The sequence below is a fragment of the Apteryx mantelli genome, chromosome 6 (genome assembly GCF_036417845.1).
Source record: "Apteryx mantelli isolate bAptMan1 chromosome 6, bAptMan1.hap1, whole genome shotgun sequence".
NCBI lineage: Eukaryota > Metazoa > Chordata > Aves > Apterygiformes > Apterygidae > Apteryx > Apteryx mantelli.
The window spans coordinates 32,799,836-32,822,752 of record NC_089983.1 but is presented as its reverse complement, the minus strand read 5'-3'; the positions used below and the strand labels follow the sequence as shown (position 1 = coordinate 32,822,752).

The 22,917-nt window shown below is 50.2% G+C and overlaps 1 protein-coding gene across 1 annotated transcript in view; it reads right to left on the bottom strand.

Annotated features, from left to right (window-relative positions):
* Positions 1 to 3,824: 3,824 nt before the first annotated feature.
* Positions 3,825 to 22,917, bottom strand: part of CFAP65 (cilia and flagella associated protein 65) — a 34,466-nt gene continuing 15,373 nt past the window's right edge. Inside the window, exons 16-32 of the mRNA XM_013960543.2 lie at positions 22,212 to 22,340; positions 21,114 to 21,333; positions 20,072 to 20,200; positions 19,555 to 19,731; positions 18,808 to 18,874; positions 14,721 to 14,831; positions 13,733 to 13,924; positions 13,414 to 13,572; positions 11,933 to 12,076; positions 11,365 to 11,481; positions 10,618 to 10,755; positions 9,991 to 10,056; positions 8,265 to 8,479; positions 7,172 to 7,321; positions 6,296 to 6,595; positions 5,484 to 5,621; positions 3,825 to 4,487 (exon numbers count right to left, since the gene is read on the bottom strand). Of these exons, the coding sequence (XP_013815997.2) occupies positions 4,451 to 4,487; positions 5,484 to 5,621; positions 6,296 to 6,595; positions 7,172 to 7,321; positions 8,265 to 8,479; positions 9,991 to 10,056; positions 10,618 to 10,755; positions 11,365 to 11,481; positions 11,933 to 12,076; positions 13,414 to 13,572; positions 13,733 to 13,924; positions 14,721 to 14,831; positions 18,808 to 18,874; positions 19,555 to 19,731; positions 20,072 to 20,200; positions 21,114 to 21,333; positions 22,212 to 22,340 (2,489 nt within the window). The 3' untranslated portion in view covers positions 3,825 to 4,450. The remainder of the gene's footprint in view (positions 4,488 to 5,483; positions 5,622 to 6,295; positions 6,596 to 7,171; positions 7,322 to 8,264; positions 8,480 to 9,990; positions 10,057 to 10,617; positions 10,756 to 11,364; positions 11,482 to 11,932; positions 12,077 to 13,413; positions 13,573 to 13,732; positions 13,925 to 14,720; positions 14,832 to 18,807; positions 18,875 to 19,554; positions 19,732 to 20,071; positions 20,201 to 21,113; positions 21,334 to 22,211; positions 22,341 to 22,917) is intronic.

Here is a 22,917-nt window from a genome sequence, read left to right as displayed (position 1 = left end):
CGAGCTTGCAGAGTGCCCTGTGCCAGACAGCTATGCCAGGGAACATCTTCCACCTGTCCTGCCCAGGGGAGCAGGCTCCAGGGCAGCATTTTACCTGTGTGTGCTCTTCCCTAGCAGGCAGGCAGTGCTGGCAACCAGCCCTTAGGCTCTGGACTGGGTTGGCACCAGCAGGGGCAGGCCCAGCCTCCTCTTGCAGCATCCAAGGGTTCATGCTGCATTACTGTCCCACAAGGAATGACTAGCCCATATCAAAGCACCTCACAGCTGTCAGGAGAATCCTTTGGTGTCCTGGTCTGACCTGAGCATGGAGTAGGACGTCTCCCAGCCCAAATATCAAAGTGATGCAGGTGAGCCAGCAAAGTCCGGTATCTCAGATATGGGAGACCAGAGATGAAGGGTATTTGCCCACTTCTGCCATGGGCCTCGGAGAACTCTTTCACCTTTTTGCTCTCTGGCCTTTTCCCTGCCTGTGCAGACACCACAGGCAATTCAGGGCAGGGGGTCTCCTCATGCCTGCCTAACACTCAGTTTGGGGGGAGAGTGGGGGCTGATCTCAGCCAGGGGCTGTGCGGACCTGGGGCAGGGCATCCAAGGGACTGTCCCCTAGCACTGCTGCCTTACCAACATGGACAGAGGGTCGCACCAGAGGTGGGGTGCAGTGTCTTTGCAATAGGTTCAGGCTCCCCTAGCTAGGGGACAGCAGAACCTTGCAGACACCCTGGCAAAGAAGACAGCTTTGTTCTCTTCCCTTTATCTCCCAGACAATGGCACGATTCAGCAGGTGTTAAATGTTTTAATGGGATTCAGGATAGCTTCTGTTGCCCACCTGCCCCAAGGCCATTTCACCCCTCCCTAGAAGCCAGGACTAACAGCCAAGAAGAAAAGGCCTGTTGTGTGTTGCATTAACTACCTGATGACTGAGCTCTCCTGATAGCTAACACAAGGAGGAGGGGAGTCCCATTAGCTTGGCAAGCTCACACTCAGCCATTCAGACTCTGGCCATATACCTGCAGGCCACCAGTCTTTGCCATCCTGCCCCCCAACCCCAGCATCCCAGCCCCAAGGGACCATCACCTAAACACCAGTGAGAAGGAGCTGGACCCATATCTACAATACCTGTCTTAGAGAAACGTACATTACAAACATGTATGGTGCTGGGGCAGGTCTGCAGAGTGTGGGCTGGGGCCCAACCCAGCTCTGGACACTAGTGCAGCAAAGCTATGGCTGCCGGCTTCCTCCTGCTTGAGACCTGAACATGGTCAGCAAGAGATAGGGCTGCTCCCCATCCCTGGGAGTTGGGCTGTGGGTCTGGCACTTCTACAGTCCTGCTCCCTGGAAACCTGCAGGGCTCTGCTTCATGGGCTAGCCAGGCTCGTCACAGCCTGCTGCAGGGGGTAAAGAAGACAGAGCCTCTTGCTAGGGCCAAATCCTCCATGCCAGTGCTGCACATCTCTATCCACCCTTTACACTGCTGCTGCCCCCAAGATGCGAGTGGGGAGAGGAGCAGTTGGGGGCAGTGAGACAGCAGCAGGGAAGCATCAGTGGAGTTGTAGCTGGGGCCAGGGTGCAGCCCTGGGGCAGAGCCCCCAGGGGTCAGTTGGTTGTGCTGGGCTCTCCACCATCCATAGCTCACCCAGAGCAGTGCCTGTGGGTGCTGCTGTCTTCTCCTCCCTTTGCAAAGGAGGACAGCAACGGGGACTCAGTCACCAGGTCCTTTGTCACCCCTGGGCTGACTCCACAGAGCCCTTGAGCTCATAGAGCTGGCAGGGCACCTGCCGCAAGCCCCACCAGCCAGACAGCCCACCATGCACTCCAGCCTGCCCGTTGCTTTCTGCACAGCTGGGCTACAGGTCACTACCTCAGACCCAGGGCTTTAACTCCTGCTGAGCCAGTCCCAGACTGCAGGGACCAGCTCTCCAGCAGACTAATAGCCTTCCCCGCCCTCCTGCAGGTGCACAGCTCTGCCCAGCTGTCCCCAACACACAGGGCTGTGCACACGTGTCTTCCAAAACCAAGGCCCAGATCTGTTCCCAGCTTGAGAAGATGAAGTAGGATTTTCCCCAGTCTGGGGAAGGAACTGTCCCATACCTATTTTTAAGTTAGGATGAGGATAAAAAGAAAAATAGGTGGCAGCTACTAATGGCTTTGCCTAGTGCATGCTGGGTAGACAGGAACTGGAGAAGACCTAGAACAGAGGGGACACACAACCATCTCACACTTTGTACAAAGAGCCAAGAGAAGAAAGATTTAGTCCTCAGATCTATAGGTGGGTCTCAAAGCTCTTGTTCCCTGCTGACTTCTCCGACTCCCCCATCATTGATGGCACTGTCTCAGGGCTCTCTCTCCTACTAGAGGAACTCTATAATCAGAGAAGTGAATTCACCTCTGATACTACTCCAGCTGGCAAGCACACTGCCAGTTTCCTGTTTCCTCCAGGTCCCTGTTGTGTTCAGCCCTGGTGAACAGGGAGAGGGGAGAGGATGTGAGTTTTAATGACAGGAAAACCATTCCCTGTACAGGTGCCTGCATCCAGGCTACATCCACTTGTTGTTACACCAGCACGACACATAGCATTTCACACATTGACCCATCAATCCCGTGAGGCAGAGGAATTAACAGTGATGCAGCCCAGATAGGAGGGCATCAAATCATGCAGCAAGTCTGAGGAGGGACACACTGACAGGCCCCCATCTCTGCCGCTCCAGGCTGCCCTGGGCTCCAACAGGGAGCTGAACTCAGCCTGCTTTAGGAGGATGGTGAGGCTCCAGCCGCTGCCTGTGTTAAATCGGTGACACTATCAGCTCGGAAAGTCTGTCATGGGAATACAGAGCATCTGGATTGAACAAATCCCAGTGAGGAGCCTGAACTGGGCAGAGTTACCTCCAAAGGGACTGAACAGCCAGTCCCTGCTCTTAGGCCACTGCTCCCTGGAGCTGGGGAAGAAGGAGGCGATACCCCACCGTCTGCTCAGCACGATCCAATGTCCAGAGAAAGACAGAAAAGCTGCCATCAGAGAACTGCAACCCAACATGTTGGGGAAGGGGGAGAGGGGCTGCACTCCTTGTGAGATGGATCCGGGACCCACGTGGAAGCCCAGGCACCCAGGCTGAGCTCCAGAGCCAGCAGAGCCTTTGCTGCATCTCTGACAACAGGAACAGCTCAGCCCTGGGGCTTAGCAACAGTTACGCACACAGGGCTCCTGCACAGAGCAAAGTGCTGGGATGGCGCTGGGAGAGCTGCAGCACTTCCAGGCACAGTGGGCATCCGCCCCTGCCAGGTAGGGCAAAAACCCTCTGCAGTTCCCTATTTTTGGGCTGCAAGGGGAGAAGGTGCAATTCCCATCCTGGCTGGGTCCTGGCACTGGGAACACAGGGCAGGAGGGTTTGGAGGGGAACGCCAGACACATCAGTGTTGGGCACACACCCTCCCCAGAGCAGGGTGCCCCAGGTGAGCCCCATCTAGCAGAGCCCACCAGGCCTGCACAAGAAGGGAGGCACGCCAAACCCAGCCATGCTCCCTGGCATGGCCAGCCTGCAGCCCTTGCCAGCAGAACACACAGCCCCTGTGCAGCACCAGCCACAGCCCTCAGCTCCAGCCTGGCGTGTGGGATTTCTCAGAACTAACACTGCCACCTCCCGGCAATGACTAACCCTGCTTATTCACAGCAACACTCCTCCCCACAAGGCCCCTGCACTGGGCACACATTTGGGCCAGCCTGTGGGCACTCAGATGGCAAGGAGGACAGACCGACCAGCATGCTGGGCTCAGGCTTGAAGGCCTCCCCCTTCCCCAAGTGAGAGCCTTGGAGCTTTAAAAGGGGAGAACTGGGGGGTGTCTCATCCAAGGTGCTACCAAACCAAGATGCATCAGCTACTTTACGCACTGGTGTCTTTGTGCCTAGAGGCCAAGCTCCTTTTATTGGGCTGCTGAGTGTGCTGTTGGGCTGCTGAATGTGCTAGATGTAGTGCTGCAGCTGCTCGCTTTGGCTGGATTGCTGTATGTGGGACCCACAGGGCTGCCACAGGAGCAAGGAGGGAAGGAGGATTCAGTACCTGCTTCCTATCAACCTCAGCAGGGGCTCAGCACTGCAGTGCCAAGTGTCAGTTCTTCCTCAGCCACATTTTAAAGCAGACTCCTCTCCCAGCCGTGGGCAGCAGGAACAAACACATTTGCTGTTCATATGCTCCCTGTAGCGTAGAAAGGTGCTTCTCTGATGATGTGGCCAGCTACAGAGGGGAGAGGTTTCACAGATTCTGCTGCAGAGTTGCTGGAGGATTTAAATTGGAGCTGAGGACACAGCCAGGACCAAACATTCCTTGGAGGCAGCCAGTGTGCTGAGTTCAGGTAGTGGCCTGTGAGGATCAGGGTTGGTCTGGATATCACAGGGGCAGGATGAAGAGTAGAGACCCTTGATGTGTTTGCAGAAATCAAGCAGCACAGAGTATAACAGCTATGCTCTTGAGGGTGGGGGCGTTGGGTTGGTATTTCTGAAAAAGAAGATATTGCCTTTGGAGCAGGGAGAGTACAGCCTGCTGCCTCTCCCCAGGACACCATTCCTCCCCAAGGGATCACAGGGAACAGCCACCATCTGGACAAGATTCCTGCAGCTCTGGGAAGGATAGCTCCATCCAACAACCCTCCCCCTTTCTCCCTCCATCCCATTTCCTTCCACTTCTCCCCAAACCTGGACAAATCCTCATGCTGTAGCCTCAGCCCCAAATCTGCCTCCCCACGTATGGCCCTTCCCGCAGTCTAACTAGATGGTCTTGACATCTTCTGGCCACACCATTCTGGAGGCCAAGTGGGCACTGGTGGGGAGAGCTCAGGCCATGTGGAAACCCAGTCACACTCTCGCACTTCCCAATGGCAGATCTTTGTGGATGGGCTGTTCCTGGGTCAGACAGATGGACAGCAAGGTCTCCCCTGAGACTCTGCAGTAAAGCACAGATGGCCCAGAGGCTGAAGCCCAATTTGCAGTTTGGCATACCTTCAGCAACTGGGGGCAATACCTCCATCCGACTCCCCTCGAATACATAGCAGAGGCTACTCAGCAGTGTGGGATCAGGAAAGCTTTTCCCCTTTTCTGCTGTCAAAGGCCGTGCTGCCTGCACCCTGAATGAGCTCCTGCCTCCTACTCCTGTCCAGGGAGCGGGCAGCATGGAAGAGAGCCTTCTTGGGCTGGGATCTCCAGTGCTAGCATCCTCTGACAGCCATTCACTCACAGGACTCTGCCCCAGAGTCTGCACACTAGTGTCTTGCCCACAGGAAGGCTGCAGTGTTACTACCTCTGGTCTGTGGCTCAGGACAAGCCAAGAAAGGGCAGAGGGGCTGGAGGTAAAGGATTCCCCCTTTCACACAGACAGCTTTGTCACTGATAGGCAGCAACCCAGCTAATCCATGTGGTCTAAAAAAAGGGCTCTGCTGCAGCAAGACTTATTAAGGACAGGTTCTGTCCCCACCACAGTACAGATGCACTCCAATACCTCTGGAAAGGGCTGGGAGGTAGAGCAATGACCCTGGGCCGGGCTGTCAGCACCACCTCCCCACGGCTGGCTTCGATGAGGATATTCTGCAGTGTGTTTTCCAGCACCAGCTCCACCAGGTTCCCAAAGGCCGGCTGCCTAGAGGGACAAGAGCATAGATGGACGACAGTTATCAGAGAGCCGATAAGGAAGGCTGCTTGCTGGGACTCCTCCCAGCACATGTCAGACAGAGCAGTAGAGCACCTACTGTTTCCTCCATGCTGAGGCCAATGAACCAAAGATTTGAGCAATGTGGTGCTGACCCTTCTCCTAGAACTGCCACCAGCTGGGATCAGACCCTGACCTCAGGCAGAGATGGGTGACTGTGGTTTTACTGGTTTCTCCCTCCAAGCTGTGCCACGGTGAATATTTGTGCACATACTTGCGGCTTGTAGCAAAGTGCCGGGATATAGCCACAGCAAATACGAAATAATGCTACACTGACGTAAAAATAAGAGCTAAAGTAAGCGCACACTGCACTCTAAGGTCTAATGGCCAGGAGTGCACCAGTGCAAAGCAGGCTTCACTCACCACCAGCATCCTGACACCACCCAGTGCTCAGCTCAGGACACAGCAAACCTGTACCCTTCACAGACTGCACTTGGGAGATGGTGGCTAGGCAGGCTAACATGGATTTCCCCACAGAGCATGAGAGGCAGTCCAGCAGAAACACCCCAGGGCAGAGGGAGAAATGAGTTTCTGTCCAGGCGGTGTGCTGCCATGGCTGTTCTGCCTGTGAAGCTCTTCCCTTCTCTGTGTGTGCTCTTCCTCACCTCCTCATCATCTTCTTCTGCTCCCTTAATTTCTCGTGACGAAAGAGATCACTCATCCTCTCCCAAGACACCAGTGAATCATTGCTGGAGGAGGTTTCCTGCCTCGTTTCTTTCATCCCTTCATCCTCCTTCTCAAGGTAAAGATCTGTGGAAGGAGAGACCCTGGAGGGGACCCTGGAGCTCTGTCCCCTGTCCTGGGGCTCTGCTGACTCTTCACACCGCAACTGGGAGAAATATGGGATGGGCTCATCCAGACTTCTGCTCACTGTATCATGGAACTGGCTGTCCTCCAAGAGGCCCCTGGGAGGGAGAAAGAGAAAATAAGGAATGAGACCTGGTAGATCAAGTATCGGTCCCAGGGGACCACCACAAGCCAGTACAAATCAGAGGAAAATCCTGGCTGATGTCAATGGACAGTCTGGCCCTTCTTGCTTTCTGGGCCTAGAGGAGGCAGAAATATGGGTTGAAACTACATTTGCCTCCTCAGCATTGCTTCCTTAGATATCTGCAGCTGACAGACAAAACAGGTGAATCCCAGAGCAGCCTATTCCCAAGGTGCCTTGCTGGCTGTCAGCAGGGCAAGACCGTGGCAGGGAGAGCACCCTGGCTCCCAGTGAGAAACACTGATCGCTATGCAGAGATGGACCCAGTCCCTAGCTGGGGAACAAGACGCTGCCTTTGGCTGTTACACCAGGACTCCTGAGCTTGCAGTTCCCAAGGCAGGCTCCTATGCATGCTTTTTGCAGGCTGGATTCCCTGTTTCAGCACAGCATGAGTGCACAGACTCCTTTGGGATTAGCAGAGGGGCTGGCTGTGCTGCCAGCACTCCGCCAGGAGAGAGGGGCTCAGAACGGGTGAGGGTGAGAGGACACACACCTGATCACACCTGTGAGTATGTCCGTCAGTATCTGCATCTCCTGTTTGGAAGCAGCAGCCAGGGACAGCCAGTTGGGGTCCATGACTATCCTATCTCTGACCCTACTCCCATCCACAGACTCGCTCTCTGATAGCTGGTCCTTGAAGGAGCTGTGAAACAAGGAGTTGTTCCATGAGTGGCAGAACTACTGAATTTGATTTATTTCAGATTTGAGGCCTATGTGCCCCAAAAGAGCCTTGTGACTCCCCCAGGTCCTTCCTGTGTCCCCAGGAAAGGAAAAAAGTAGGCTGAGCTGTGGCTAGCTAGGGCCAATGGACCAGCTAGGTGATCTCATACCTATCAAGTTTTTACTTCATCCTCCCCCTGGGCAGGGCAAGTCTACATCACACTCTGGGGACACACTGGGAAAACTGAAGGAGAGAGCACTTTGTGTGCCACATGCAGATGTGGGCAAGGCAAGCAGTGATGGTGTCCCACAATACAGCATGACCAGAGCATCATTATCAGCAGAGGCACCTGCATCCTCCTGGCTGAGACTCTGAACAGCAGCACCGCATGCAAGTGGGGAGCTGTGCAAATAACTGGTGCTGCAGCAAGCAGGGGGAGGAGTGAGAGTTGATGCACACACGAGAGCAGCAGGGACACTCTCACAAGAGAGGAACGCTCAGCTATCTGCTGGTATCTCCCAAAGGGCTACTTCATCTCACATCCCTCTAAAGAGCCACTCCTGGTTCACACCAGCGTCAGCAAGTGGCTACAACATCCCATAGAGGCTTTCCCCAGCTTAGTAGTTTCCCAGAAGAGCATGTTGTTAAATAGTCCTGCCCTCCCCATGTATGGCACCGCTGACAACAATTTCAGCTTACACTTTGTCCCATAAGTATCAAGGCCTCGCACATAGGACTGTTCCCCTGAGGGAGGGACAGAAATAGGTCCTGTCAGTCAATGCTAGGGAAAGTGAGGCATCTCTTGCCTAATACCAAAGCACTGGAAAGGAGCAGGGCAGAGCTACAAGGATGTGGCTTAATGTGTCATAGCACAGGCAGCCCTAGTTTGGATGAAGATGCCAAGCCAAGGAGCTGAATGTCTTACCAGTTCAGGAAGTACTTGGGGAACTCTGAGGTGAAATTGCTGAAGAAGTCTTCAATGGAGTGGGACCTGGCTGTCACACCAAGGTGTAAGAGGATGGGCTTGGGTGGCTCTGGTTTGTCCCACAGCCTGCCAGCTTCCTTGTCCAACAACTGCCTCCTCTGAGAGCGGCTGGCAGGTGGATTGGGCACAGGGTGGTTTCCAATAGGGGGCAATGTCTATTGGAGAGAAGGAAATAGAAGAATGTTTAGTTCCTCCTTTGGCCCAAGTAGTCTAGTGTAGGTGTGAGCACAAGCATGGGAACTGGAATGCCAAGCAGTCGGAGCCACCAGATCCTGGACAGGAGACAGCATCAAAATGATCTCAGCGCTGAAGTGCCCTGACCAGGCATGAGTAGCCACACTGGAAATCAGGCCTGCTCCCTCCCCGCTGTTTAGCGCTGCACCAGCCCTGAGCGTCAGCAGGGCCTCAGGGTGATCCCCAGGGCCCTCAGGGCTGTTGTGCTTCAATCTTTCTCCAGGGAGACTCCAGAAGATCATCTTTGCTCTTCTGAGCACACTGGGAAGGCTGTAAGAGACCACACATGTAGGATACATGCTTAAATCATCCCCTGAGTCTGGCCTTCAACACCTCTGACACAAACACAGCAGGCCATTTCAGGCTTCAAGTTCTGACCAGGAGCTAAAAGCCTAGAGCACCAAATGGAGCTGTCTTTATTTTTCCCCAGCCATCCTTACGTCTATCCCAGCCTTGACCTCACAGTCTCACATAGCCCCTGCATCCCTGATCAAACATAACAGCACAGTGCAGACAGTCCAAGCTAGAGTTGTCCTGAGCTGATACATTCACACAGCACAGTGCAGGACATGCATGGGTACTCTGCAGGGTCCCAGAAGCACTGCCACAGTCCTAGCATGGTGGCAGACCTGAACTAATAAGTTGTGTCTCCTGGCTGAATTAATCTGCTCAGACTCAGCCTCACATCCTTCCATGTCTTGAGTTAGCTTGCTCTCCACAAGTTCTGTCATTCCTGCCCCACATACTGCTGAAGACTGTATACACAGCATGGTTCTGCCTTTGGGCCCAGACAGTTCTGCAGAGCATTCGCTTGGACCTTTCCTTACACCTTGCCACCAGTGCTGGAAAAGCTGTCAGGGCAGCTAATGTGTGTGTGTGTGCACATGTGTGTGATCTGAGGGGAAACACAGAGTAGGCTCTTTAGTGCACCCTAAGATAAAGCTGGCAAACTGAGCTTTAAACCTCCCCTGTGCTCTTAAATCAAGGCAGTTCCTGCCTGCTGCTTCTCCCGAGGCACAGAGCACAGCACTTTTAGCAGTCTGCACAGCATTACGCCAGGGTCCTGCTTGCTTTCCATCATGGCACACAGTCCGTCGTGGCCTCAGAATGAAAACAGTTCAGGTACTAACTGCCCTGCCCATGTGCATCCTTTCTGCCTATTTGAAACTTTAGCCCCTTTCTCCAGTCACTGGTGCATGTTTGGTTCTAATTTCACTTCCCATTCACCTCAGCTGGAAAGCTACTGCCCACAGGTCACAGCCAGACTGTCTGATTCTTCTGGCTCATCCAAAGAGTCTGTCTCCCAAAGCCTTGAAGCTACAAATCCTGCTGTGCTCTCTGTCAAGGCTCTCACACCATGGTATCCAGCATCTGCCTCTTTCCTTAATGCAGCCAGTTTGATTCCAGTATGGGTGAGACAGCCCTGACTTACCTTGTACTTTCTGATCACAGCTGAGGACTCAGGAAGTTTTTCCATCTCAGCAGAATCTGATGACCTCTACATAAAGGAAGAGAAATCACAATGTAGGAAAGTTGAGAAGCAGAACGAGACTCCAGGATCTTGTTTTACATTGCCCCAGCTGAGAGCCAATGATCTCATCCCCCTATTCTTTACTCAAGGCCAAATTCTTCATGGTAGTTACACACTTAGCTCCAGTGTTTACCCATGCTTAAAAATCCAGTCATCAATTTCCAGAGCCCCTGGCTTTGCTTTTCCTAAGGTTTCTCATGCACTTCCAAATTTCAGATGATCATTAGCAAATTTGAAGTTTGTAAGGTGACCAGAAAAATCATTTTCATTCCAAGTTTCCCATCTGCCATCTCTTTGCTAGACATTAATAAGAGAGCAGAGGATTCTGCTCTTGTGTGTGAAGCACAAGGCTAGAAGCTAAGCTCTCTGTTTCCACTATCCACAGGCCAGTTGTGAGATCTTGAGTAGATCAGAGCCTCATGTTCTCCTATGAACTTACCTGGACTTTCTTAAAGAAGGTTTCCTGTTGACACCTGACTGCTGTTTCTGAACTGAGCTAAGCTGGTGTAAAGTTCTGGCAGCACTTACTCTTGCAGGTGACTTTGGCTTCTTCTCAGCCCTCAGGTCCTTCTCCGTGATGGTGAACTCCACAGCCTGCTGTTCCTTCTCCCTTTCCCACTCCTGTAGGCCCCTCTCATACTGAACCAGGGACTCCTGAATGTACACCTACGAAGAAAAACTGCAATTGCAGGGAGCAGGGCAGAGAGGAGCAGCAAATAACACAGAGCATGTCAGACTCACCCCCTGGCCCAGCTCCATGCCTGTCACTTATTCCTCCATTCCAGGAGGTCCCAACCAGAGTCCTTTCCATGTCTCCCAGTTGCAGGAAGGGAGAACAGTGTTATAAGACTTATACACAGAAGATACAATCTCCTACCAGAGAACACATGGAAAGTGTCGGCCAGAGGGAGAGTACCACAAGTCTGTGCTGCCACTGGTATTAAAGAAGCAAGACTTGCTTTTTATGGATATTTAAGTCTCTGTTTCCCACTGAAAGCTACTCCCATTCAAACCCTGGCTTCTAAAAACCCAGTTCAACTCAGAAAGCCATGTGTTGCACGAATACATCTCATCTAATGAGCCACAGAGACAGACACACACTTCAGGCATCAGCAGAGATGAAGCTCAGTATTGTTACCATTGAGAAGTGCTGGCCAACATTGCAGAGCTAAGAAGGATTCCTTCAGCTGGAAGTTAACTGTGGGGGCCAGCCATTTGGGAACTGCAGTGACATGCCCAAGTGATGATAATACACAAGTACCTCCTGGGTCTCACCTCACACACCAGATCTATGCTGTAGAAGGAAGCACTTCCTGATGCTTGCAGCATGATGAAGCAGGGGGTGCTCTCTCCAGGCTGCACAACCCCCAACTCTGGAACAATCTGCAACATCTGGAATAAAAACCCATGGAGGATCTGTTTCTCTGTTCCGTACCCTTGCTGTGTGTCCTCCCCAGCAGGACACACAGTGTTGTGGGAATTCCCAGCTCCAGCCCTTTACAGAGGTATGTGGCATGAGAGAGATGCAGTCCCCTTGTCCAAAGAATGACCATGAACTTCACTGGTAGATGGGATCCTGAGGTTCATTACTGCATGCTCTAGTTCCAGGTTCATGTATCCTCACTGGAGTCTACAGACTTCCCTTCTGAATTTTTTGTCTTTTCCTTCCATCCAAACCCTTGCCTTCACTTTTCTCAGCCCTTTCCTTGCATCTGCTAGTACAAAAGCCAATTCCCTAGGATTGTTTTCTTGAGAGTCCAGATGGAAACAGAGAGGAAGCTCCTCTCATGGCACAACAGAGATAGGCAAGAATGCTGCAGAGGAGAGAGAAGGAAGAACTCACCCCACTGTCCTTAGGAGTGCCTACGTGCCAGGCAAACACAACAGCCTTGCTCTCTGAGGTATTGTTCAAAAAGACAAGTCGACTAGCCTTGATGCAGTCTGGGATATTTCCGAGGCAAATCCTGTGGTGTGATAAGGTGGCTACCTGCAGGAAGCAAGTAGAAAGCAGAGGCTGCAGTAGTAATGAAAGATGGGATCTGGCCCTTGGGGAAGGGCAGTCACACAGCCATCTTCAGGATGCACAGCAATTCAAGGACAATATTTAGCCCATTACATTTACTATAACAGCTTGAGGGGGTGTTTTACTTCTCTCATTCTTGCTCTGGTTAAAATGTCTTTTTGCTGTAAGAGGACAGCTGGGCTGCAGTGGGGTTGAGAGTACAATGAATAGGACATTATGCTGATGCTGGGGCAGGAGGGGATCTCAGGAGCACAGAGGACTAGTAGCACTCAGCTCCTCTTTGCAGCACTTGCTGTTCAGGCCTTTTCCTCACTTCAGTGGGCAAAAGTGTAAGCTCTGTGCTTGGGCAAAATCCCCATCAACTTGACTGTGAGTTCTGGGAAACTGCTGCCTAAATCACCTTGCTACTAGTATACAGCCTGTCCCATTCTCCAGGCACAGCACAAACTCTAATTAATTACACTGATCATTAGAGAAGCTAACAACTCTTGGTTACAGACATCAGAGCCCTAAGGAATGGCATCTTCCTTGGCAGTCTGAGACAGGTTTTTAATCATCTTCTATTTGCTTTTCCCAGGAATGCAGTCTGCCCTGTTGAAAGCCAAAGAGCATATGAAGCCGTTGCTGGGCTCCGGAGAAGGCATGCTAATGTCACTCAGGATGAATCCCTTACCTGCTTGGAGTATGCCTTCACTCATGCTGTTTAATGCTGATTCGCTACTCTTGGATCTGTGACTTGGGTTTAATAACAGATCGTCCAGACTGGCAGGCCAGTTCTAGCCAGGCTAAACAAACTTCTGCTGACCTAGTGATGGGTCAGACAAGTGCATTCCTCTTGATATGCCTGAGCTGGTGATCATCCTGCAGTCTGTGTTCAGGTTATGCATTGCCTGGGTTTGGCTGTGAAATGGATGCATTCAGGCCCTGACAGGCTATGTCATGATTATAATGTTCTTTTTGTGAATAAAGTACCAAGGAAAAAGTATTTTAGCTGAAAATCAGAATGACAGCTGTGATGGGGAGTAGCTTTTAATGGGAAATTCAGAAATGAACAAACCTCAAAACTTTGGTTCTAACGGCAGTGGAAGCAGCGGGCTGGGAGAAAGGCATCTTTCAGGACAACTGCTTTTATGAGTTGGGCTCTAGCTGATCTGCTGAAAGGGAAATATATTGCCCTATCTCATGCCAATGAACTCCCCTGCAATGCAGGTTACTGCTAGAAGGGGCCACCTGCATATTTCAGTCCTTTTCATGCATTTCTGGACTGATCATATTGCTCATATCACTATATCTGGACTTACCTGCCCAGGAACAGTTAGTTTGTTAGAACCTGGAATGACTGAAGGAGACAAGACTTTGTTGAATGTGGCAGTCTCTCCCATGATATTCGGGTCGTAGCCTACTCCTTGGAAGGTGACCAGAGCTGAGTCACCCCCCAGGATATGGATGGGAACATCAACCTGCCTTGGACAAGATAAGAGGATTAAATCCAGAGTCATATTTGATAGTGTATTTGCTAAAGGACTAAGGGACTGAAACTGGACCTGTCTCACAGGGTGATCTGCTGCACACTCTCCTATGCCCTCAGAGTCTCAGAAGTCATGAATAGAAAAATGTTACCGAGTACATTCTCGCTTCCAGTGGCGAGAAGATCCACTCAATGTGACCTGTTGTGCCAGGGGGAATCTCTCCTCTGGGAGTCAGGCAGACAAACACAGGATGCTGAAAATTCTCCTCCTGAATCTTCTCAATGTTGTCCAGCTGGACCTCAAACATCACAGGCACAGAGCCACCATTGTACAGCTCATAAATCTGGGAGTGAGTCAGAGAGAGCGGTGCTTGTTATACCATGCACAAGTTAAACTAGTTAACACTTCCCAGAGGACTCTGATAAGCACTAATGCTTAATTAATTAGTCAGCTTGTCTGTTAAGAATGAAGATACCTCATAAAGTCAGGATTTATCACTGAGGATCTGATAGGAGACTGTACTGAAGGTTTATCAGCACACATGTACATTGATGCCTATACTGCCTCTCCAAATAGTGCCTGGTGAATTCAGTCTTGGGAAAAATTAATACAAATTAGCTAAAGGGATCACTGTAAAGTGGATTACTTAAAATGCAAAAGCACTTTTATTAAAGCGCTCTTAATTCAATTCAGACTTGTTCATTTCCCAACTAAATTAGGCTGAACAGAATCAAAGCCACCTTTTTTGCTGAATAAGTGTTTAAGGAAGTTTAATTAATTTACTAATTAAGATTTATTTCCAGAGTGCCTGAAGCAGATAGACAAGTCTTCACTGAGATCCAATGTAAGAGAATAGGGGAACAGCCTTACACACCTCATAAGGATTCTGGCTAGACTGAATGCCAAATCTTGTACAATTGGAGATAAGTGCTACTTTCCCTATTACCATCCTAATGGCCACCTCCAGGCTTTGCCTAGTATTAGTCTCAAGGTTTTGCTGTAATGGGATTCCCATAACTTCTTTGGGGAGACCATTCTGCTTCTTGGGAAATGCTTCGGACACTGCCTGTCCTTGGGACACAATGACATTCTAGCTAATTCCCTCTGCTTGCTGCTGTTTTTGGCCCCAGGCTGCTCACCTGTGTAGGGGGGTGAGGGCTCCCAATGGCAATGGGCGTGAAGAGGTGCTTAGTGGATGTAAAGTGAACATATCGCTGCCCCTGTTCCACTGTCACACCGCTGAAGTTTAGCTACAGCAAAAAGAAACACAGTTACATTCTCAGAAAGTCTTGGCCCTATCACTTACAAATACACAAGGAATCTGAAGAATTTTGCAAGCTAACTGTATGCAGATAGGTGCAGTAACAGATTTAAATTGGTTATACCAGGGGAGTGTGTCCTAAGACATAAGCAAGGAGATAGAGAGCTTACTCAACTGTTAGCTCTTCTCTGAAAGTTTTCTTTCTTGTATCAGGGAGATGGTACATTACTCCTCTCTAAGTCAGGCACCAGTCCCAGTGTCACATGCTTCCCTTTGCAAGTATATGATAGAAATTCTCCATGAAAGAAGGTGTCTGCACTGCAAATGGGAGAGTGTACAGCTGTGACAGCCAAATCCTTGGAAAGCCAGGATTTTAGGTAAGCAATGGCCTCTTCTTAGAAGGGACCATCTGGATGTTCTCACTCTGGAGAAGACCCTGCTCCAAGAATGTGTCTAAGAAAGATCCCAAAAGCTACAAGAAGATCCTAGCTGAATTTTAAGTGATCAGCTAATGATCAACAGTGTGCTGTCAGCAGAGCAGCAGCCAGGCACTTCAAGCAAAGCAGAGGGATTTATAGAGGTATTTCATGGAAAAAGAAGAGAAACAGGAGTCTTAATTTGGAGAAAACTGGAATCAGGCTGGAGATGTGTCATGTTGCATAATTTCCTGCAGGAGCACCCCAAAACACCCCTGAGGTGTCTGCTGCCTGGAGAGAGAGGCTAAAAAGCAATCTCAAAGCCAGTAATGTCTCTGCCTGGGCCGTAGGGAGCGAAGTCACTGCAATTCACAGTTAAATAGTTAAGTCTCAAGCATGGCCACATTTTTCAAGTGCAAATGAGGAAGGAGAAGATGCTTGTGATGGTAAGCTGGGCAGACACCTGTAGGAGATACTGTGTCAGCTGCTTAAACAACAGCAGAGGGTGCCGATTCCTCCAAAGCAACTCCTTTCAAATTCAGCTCCATAAGCAAAGTAAGGAGGGAGAGAGGACTAGAAAGACAGTGATACCAAAGTCACACATAGGATATCACCGTTTCATCTTTTCAGAGCGCTACATGAGAGTTCAGCCTCCTGAGGGCCTCAACAGACCAGATACAATGCAAATAGAACAGGAGCTGACAATTTCAAACAGCAAGGGACACAGGAACAGGATCCTCCTTGAACTTTGGGAGTGAGACACCTGTTTATATTACTGGAGTCAAAGAACTGAGCTTACAGACTTGTGATTCCACTGGACCACAATTGCTGAGGAAAGACTGTTATCAGCTTCCTTGGACACAGGATGCTATGACTAGAGGATTATCTGATAAAGTGAGACAACTGGAGAAACATGAAGACCTGCTGCAGTCAGTTCCTCCAGTGTGCACAGACATCATCCCATAGGAATGACTTAGAGCATGAGAGGATGGGGATGTCAGAGCACCCAGGGAGAAGAGCTGCCTGGAGAACACATGCTCTGTGTGACAGCATCTCGCAATACCTAATTAGCAGCTATGAAGTGAAATGCAAACATATCCATTTTATGGATCTTGTGTGCTAGGGGATTCTCCCTAGGATCCAGCCGTTCTCTCCAGTGAGTTCTGGGAAGCAGCCTGCAGCCACCTCACAGCCCAACACCTGCAGCCTGCTGGGCTTTTCCTATTGAAACTGCTGAGGGCTGCAGATTCTGTCCAGCCAAACTATCCCCAGGCTCTGAGAACAAGGTCACAGCTGCACTGCTACAGAAAGGCTGTGGTGATGAGGCAAAGAGCAACCTGTGAAAGCTTTAGACAGCAAGAGGCCCTGTTTCCCTCCTGGACAAGAAAGTGGGCAGCACACAAGCTGCACAAAAATTTGCTCCTGCAGCCTGAGGAAATTTCCAGCAGGAAATTGGTTTGGTTCCTTCAGAGCACCTATAAATCTAGTCATCTCAGTGCTGAAATTAGGCCACTGAGTGGAGGAGTAAGGAAGGGAGGAATTTTGTCACTGGGCAGGGGGAGGAGCACAGAGAAGTGGGAGGTCAGAACCTGTTCACATGGGTAGATCCATCACAGAGCTGTGATGGACCCCAAAAAAATCATGCATTGGCCTGCAGCTGGCTAACATCACCAATCTGAAGCCAGGCAGCCTGCTTTGCAATCTGGAACTGGATAGAAGCACCAAGCAATACCCTAATGGTCTCCAACTCAGCTTACTGATGCTGTTCCAGATTTCCAAAGCTTAACTTTTGGGGTGGCATTACAGCATTTTCTTCCCTTAAGGTTAGCATGTATTCTGCAAGCTTCACTGAATTTCAAGGGGATGCCCAGCCTTGCTGCTCAGCCCTACCCTGCGAGTGCACTTAGAGCAGTCTCTGTCACACGGACTGGCAGCTCTGCACTCTTCATGCCTTGATTGAAAGGGATGAAGGCACAGTGTGCAATCCTTGCCTGCCTCTTCTGCACAGGAGGAGTCTCTTCAACTCCTACTTTCCAATAGTAGTATTTCAGTACTGACACTGTGGAGCCCAAAATGCAAAGGAGAGGTGACCCCTACAGGTCACCACCACCAGGTCTCTGGATTGGCCTCTGCAGCTCCTATTGCCAGAACACCAATGGATCCAGGTGTCCTTTAGCATCCTCAGGGCCTCCCGCTCCTTTTTAGCCCCTTCTGCAGTGATAGTGCGGGGTAGGGTGATTGCCTCTGGTAGCCACCAAAGCCATCAGTTACTTAGCAAGGGAGGGTATGTGCCCCACAGGCTTCTGGTGCTCCAAAGCCTAATCTCTCACTGGCCAGCTGGCAAAATGCTTGCAGCCACTCTCAGGATTGTGCCAGGCAGGCAGAGCACAGGGAGCCCATCCAAGGGCTTTGAGGGAAGGCACAGTTAAGCCACTGTTTGAACAGCTTGGTCAACGGGTTGGATTTTCAGCTGACAACAGTCCTGAAAGAAAAGAAAAATAAAAGAGATGTGTGAACACAATGGTCTCACAGGAAACTTTAGAGACAGACAGGAAGGCTCAGCTGGGCATGAGCTGTGCCCGGCAGAGCACAAGGTGACTGACTCTAACTGACAGTTAGAGAGAGGGAGGGAGAGAGAGAGAGAGAGAGAGAGAGAGAGAGAGAGAGAAATTAGTTCCAAGCCTGAGGAAATGCTCAGGGAAAACACAGAGCAGGACCAGCTCTCAGATGCTTTAGTAAGCAGCAAAGCAGGAAGAATGAGTGGGAAGCTCCTCAACGATTGGCAAGGAGAAGGAAATGGGTGGACAAGGGCATCAGGGCTGCCTGGGAACAGCCAACCAGGAAAGCAAGGACTACCTTCTGGGCTTGGTGAAGCAGCTGCCTCCACACCTCCAGAGCCAGAGGATGTTCTGGCCAGTCCTGTGCCAACATGTGTGTCCAAGAACTGCAGCCAGTGCAGGTGGTACATTTGGAGAAAAGTACATTCCAGGGGATTTTGAAGAGAGGGGAGAGGTGATGAGATGGAGAGATTCAGGAAAGCTGGATAAGAGAGAAGTAGAATGGGCTGCAGAGCTGAACTCTGGGATCATTGCATGGAAGAACTTCACTGTGAGGCAGAGAAAAGGAGGGAAAGCAAGCAAAGAAACTCTATCCATGAGATACATTCAGGTGTGGAAAGCATGCTGGGAACGTAGAACCCAGGAGGGCTGTTTTGGAGTTGCTTTGGAGGAGGAAGCAATTCTGCACTAACAGCATTAATAAAATACACAGGTTAAGAATCAAGGAACTGGAGAAACCAGTGGATACTACATCCGAGGGGGCATTTTGCCAGTGCGCTGTCACATCATACTTTGCTAGAACCATGAGTTTGTCAGGATGCTGATTTTATGTCTCTGCTTGGCCCCATGTTACTGCCTGGTCAATGCAGACTCCTGGGGAAGACCACAGCTTCCTGCATGCCATGCAGCTTCTGGGGAAAACACCTAGCTGTAATTCAGTTCCTACCTGCTGCTGCTCTGTAAACGGAGCAAGACATGCATGCTACCTTACCAGAATCTCACGGCCATGGGAAACCTTCAGCAGAACAGGGAGGTGATCGGTGCCAATGAAATCATGTCTAGCAAAGCAAGAAGAGAGAGAAAAACATCAAAAACCAACCTTGTGCCCAGGGTGATAGAATCAGGGTCACACGGTCCATTAGAGACAATTCATTTCCCTGCTAAAGAGTCAATGTTGCGTAAGGGCCACTGAGACAGGGAGGGGAACAGTTGTGTTTGGGTGGGAATGAGTGATGCAATGTTGATTTTAGTCACACAATGATTTAGAGACCTGAGTTTATAGGCCAAAGCCATTTGAAATACCAGCACTTCTCAGGTCAGGACTGCTGTGAAAGTAGAGCTGGTTAGATTCCTTTATACACTCCACAGGCACTCAAGAGCTAGGAGCTCTAGCTGATGACAAAAATGACTAGGTCTGTATGGTCAAAGCCACAGGAAGTGCAGTTTCTTGTTCATCTCCTCAACTGTCATGTCAAAGCAGGCCAGTGCTCCCAGTATGTCACCCTAAAGGTCTCTTGCAATCTAGTGTTAAAGGACATTAATAACATTCCCTGGAGGAAGAGAAGGTCTGTGGGGCCCAGAAACAGGACAGGCTCAGAGACTTTTTACTTACCCAGTCTCTGCTGGGCAAGTGGCATGAGAGGGGAAAGGGTCTGCCACGGAAACCCAGGGGGTTCCACTGGCACGTGTTGTCCTGGCACAAAGCACGAGGCTCTGGAGAACAGGTAGTTGCTGTCACCTGTGTGAGAGCTGGACCGATTCCTCCTGTCCTGGAAGAAGTTTCCCCGACTTTGGGGAAATGCTGAAGAGCTGGTTATCCTGAATTCTCATCTGGTGCAGCTCATGGGGGCTAAACTCAGCATCCTCTGCCCAGTGCTCCATGTCCATCTTCTGATCAGAAGGGAACAGGAAGACCCTAGGGATCCAGCCAGCTGGTGAGCAACAGGGACAGAAAACCTCCCCAGGGACACAGTAAGCATGTTCAGTCCAGGCAGGCTTAGCACAACAGGACACATGACATTGCATCTCTGACTTTCTGCCAAGGCATGTCAGGTCCGACCTGTACAACTTTCTGCCTTCTCTTGCTTGCTTCCCCACCCAGACTCACCAACAGATCTCAGTCACAGCCCAACAATACAAGCCAGACCTATGAAATACACCCCATTAATCTGAAAATGCCCCATGGCCCTGCGAGCATTTCTGTATCCCCAGACAGACCCCAGAGGGAAGGTTGGGCTCCAGCAATCACTGCTTACCACTCAACTGGCACCACACCCTTGTTCACCACCAGGAGCATCACAAGGGTAGGTTCTGAATTTATCGGGGCAGCTCCAAAGTTGAAATCCAGCAGGACAGGGGTGTACACTGGAGGGATCGAGCATGTGCTGGTCACAGGAGAAAAAGAAGAGATTAAATTGAGACAGGAAGAAGAGCCAGCAGGGCATGACCAGGGAAAGGGTCATTCTACATTCGCTTTCTTCCTTATAAATTTTCTCTGACCTTATGTTGCTGGGTCTTGTTGGAGAAAGGACACTGGGTGGAAGGAAGACCTTTGGGTCTTCTCCAAACTATCTTTTATATATGCCTAATGGGAATGAGTGGCATACATGTAAGTTCAGAGTCCTGTTTAGTTCAGTTTTGGGTTCCCCAGTAAAAGAAAGACATTGGCACACTGGAAGAAGTCCAGTGGAGGGCCATCAGGATGGTCAAGGGCTGGAGCACTCTACAAGGAGAGACTGAGAGAACTGTGTTTGTTCAGCTTTAAGAAGAGAGGGCTCAGAGCAGATCTTATTGCTGTCTACAACTACTTGATAGGAGGGTGTAGAGAAGATGGAGCCAGACTCTTCTCAGAGGTGCACAGGGACAGGATGGGAGGCAATGTTACAAGTTGCAACACAAGATAGATATGTTAGATACTAGGCAAAAAAATTCACAATGAAGGTGGTCAATCACTGGAAATGTGGGCACAGGCAGGTTGTGGTTTCTCCATCCCTGGAGACACTCAACATTGAAATGGACAAGGCCCTGAGCAACCTGACCTAGTTGGCCCTGCTTTGAGCAAAGGGTTGGACCAGAGACTTCCAGATGTCCCTTGCAATTAAATTATTCTGTGATTCTGTGGCTTCTCTCTAGGGAGGATAAGCAGAGAAGAAGAGGTGAACAGCTACCTGCACAGGGTTGGGATGGTATAACAGAATGCCAGGCAGCAGTGAGCTGCAAAACAAGCTAATAGTCACAGCAACTCTGTCTGGCTTGTGCTTGTGTTGAGGCTAAATGCAAACCATCTCCTCCTCTCACCTGTGCCTTGTGGGAACTCTGTAGGTGAGCTCCCTGGGAGTTGGCTCTCGCTCCAAGTATTCGTTCAGTGTGTCCAAGGAAAAGAGCCTCCAGAGCTGCAACTTGCTGATACCGCTGGCGCTCCCTTCTGAACAAGCATCTGTGATGCAGAAAGTTGGGTAGACGCCTGTTGCTACTATGCAGCAGAGGGGTTGCTGTAACTCTTTGGTGCTCAGAAGATCTGGAGAGAGAAAGAACAAAAAGTAGTCATGCATCATTAAGGGACAGCTATCTGGGACAGCAAACTGGAGAGCGGCCCTACCTGGGCCAAAGAAAGAATGAACAGGACTCATACACAACAGCTTCTGAAAACCTCTAAAACACTGATTTCTAGCTGTACCATGACTTCTGATTTAAAAATCACCAGAAGACTATGAACATAGTCCTTTTCGACAGTATATTTCCACAGTTTAGTTCTGCACTGTGTGGAAAAGCCTTTTCCTTAATTTAAGCCTACAGCCTAATCATTTTATGAAGCGCCCCTTGTTTTCACACTGAAAAATAATGAACAATTGTTTATACCCCATCTTCTCCATATCATTCATGTGTCATTGCCCTTCTCCACTGTTCAAGCTGTAAACTCCTCGTCCAACTCACCCCTTCCCGTATGGATGTTGTTCTCTACCTCTGAACGTTCCTGTTGACCCTCCCTGTGCCTTTTCTAGTTCTATTGTATCCTTTCTCATACAGGCACTGGTCAAGATCTGCAAGAAGGATTCCAGCTGCCTAGAACTGGTTGCATGAAGCTCTCAAATATGTTATAAGGTACATCATAGGAGGCTATGATCCTGCAGAGGAGTAGGGAATCTTGTGACTAGAACAGCAGGAAACTTGGAGTTCTCCTTGTCTGTGTCTCGTGGGTCAGTCCTATCTAACACAAAAACAGCATAGGAAAGGGAGACAGCAGGCAGGACTGGTTCTGGTGAATTGCTCAGCACAGATATTTCTGCAGGCAGGACTCATACACTGGGAATTGTGCAGCTCAGCCTGTTATGGCACAGTCTGCTTGGCTGGAAGGGGATTATTTTCTCCCCTTTCCCCAAAATAGCCATCTCTCACCTGTGGGGGTGCAAATAGCATGTTTGATTGACCAGGTATAATGCAGCTGACGGGCTGGCTTGACTGTTATTCGGACAAAAGCTTTTGACCTTGCAGGGATTGTCCCTTTGGAGTGTTCCAGCTCTAAGGCTGCAGAAGAAAGGAAGTGGCATGAGCTCTTGGCACCACTGATCTCTCTTATACCACACATGCATTCAGCACACCGCTCCCCAAGCCTACCTCCAGTTTAGTCACTGTCCCCCCATGCCTAATTCTTTCAGAACTTCAGACACCTCGACTAGGACCACAGGCAGCTCTACAGGAGTATCCAGGCTGCCTTCAGCAGGCAACAAGTAGGGAACTTCACAGAGGGTTGGATTCCACCAGTTCTTCTGGGAAGCTACTCCTTTGTTTAACTCCCTTCTCTGCTGGGAAATCATATCTTATTCCAAGGTTCAAACTGGTCCAACTTCAATTGCCAAGCTCTGGGTGATGTTTTTACCAGCATGATAGAAGAGTTACCTTTAGCAAATCCCTAAGCAAGGATCAGACACTTCTCAGTCATCAAGGGACTTCTTCCTTCAGCACACACACAAGATGGTGCAAGTCACACATACCACCAGCTGTGAGTGTGCACGCCCTGCCTGCACTATTTGAGCAACTGTCCTCTGCACTCCTGTGCATCTCTGCACAAAAGCACCTTCACATCCTTTGTGAAGTGCAAGCA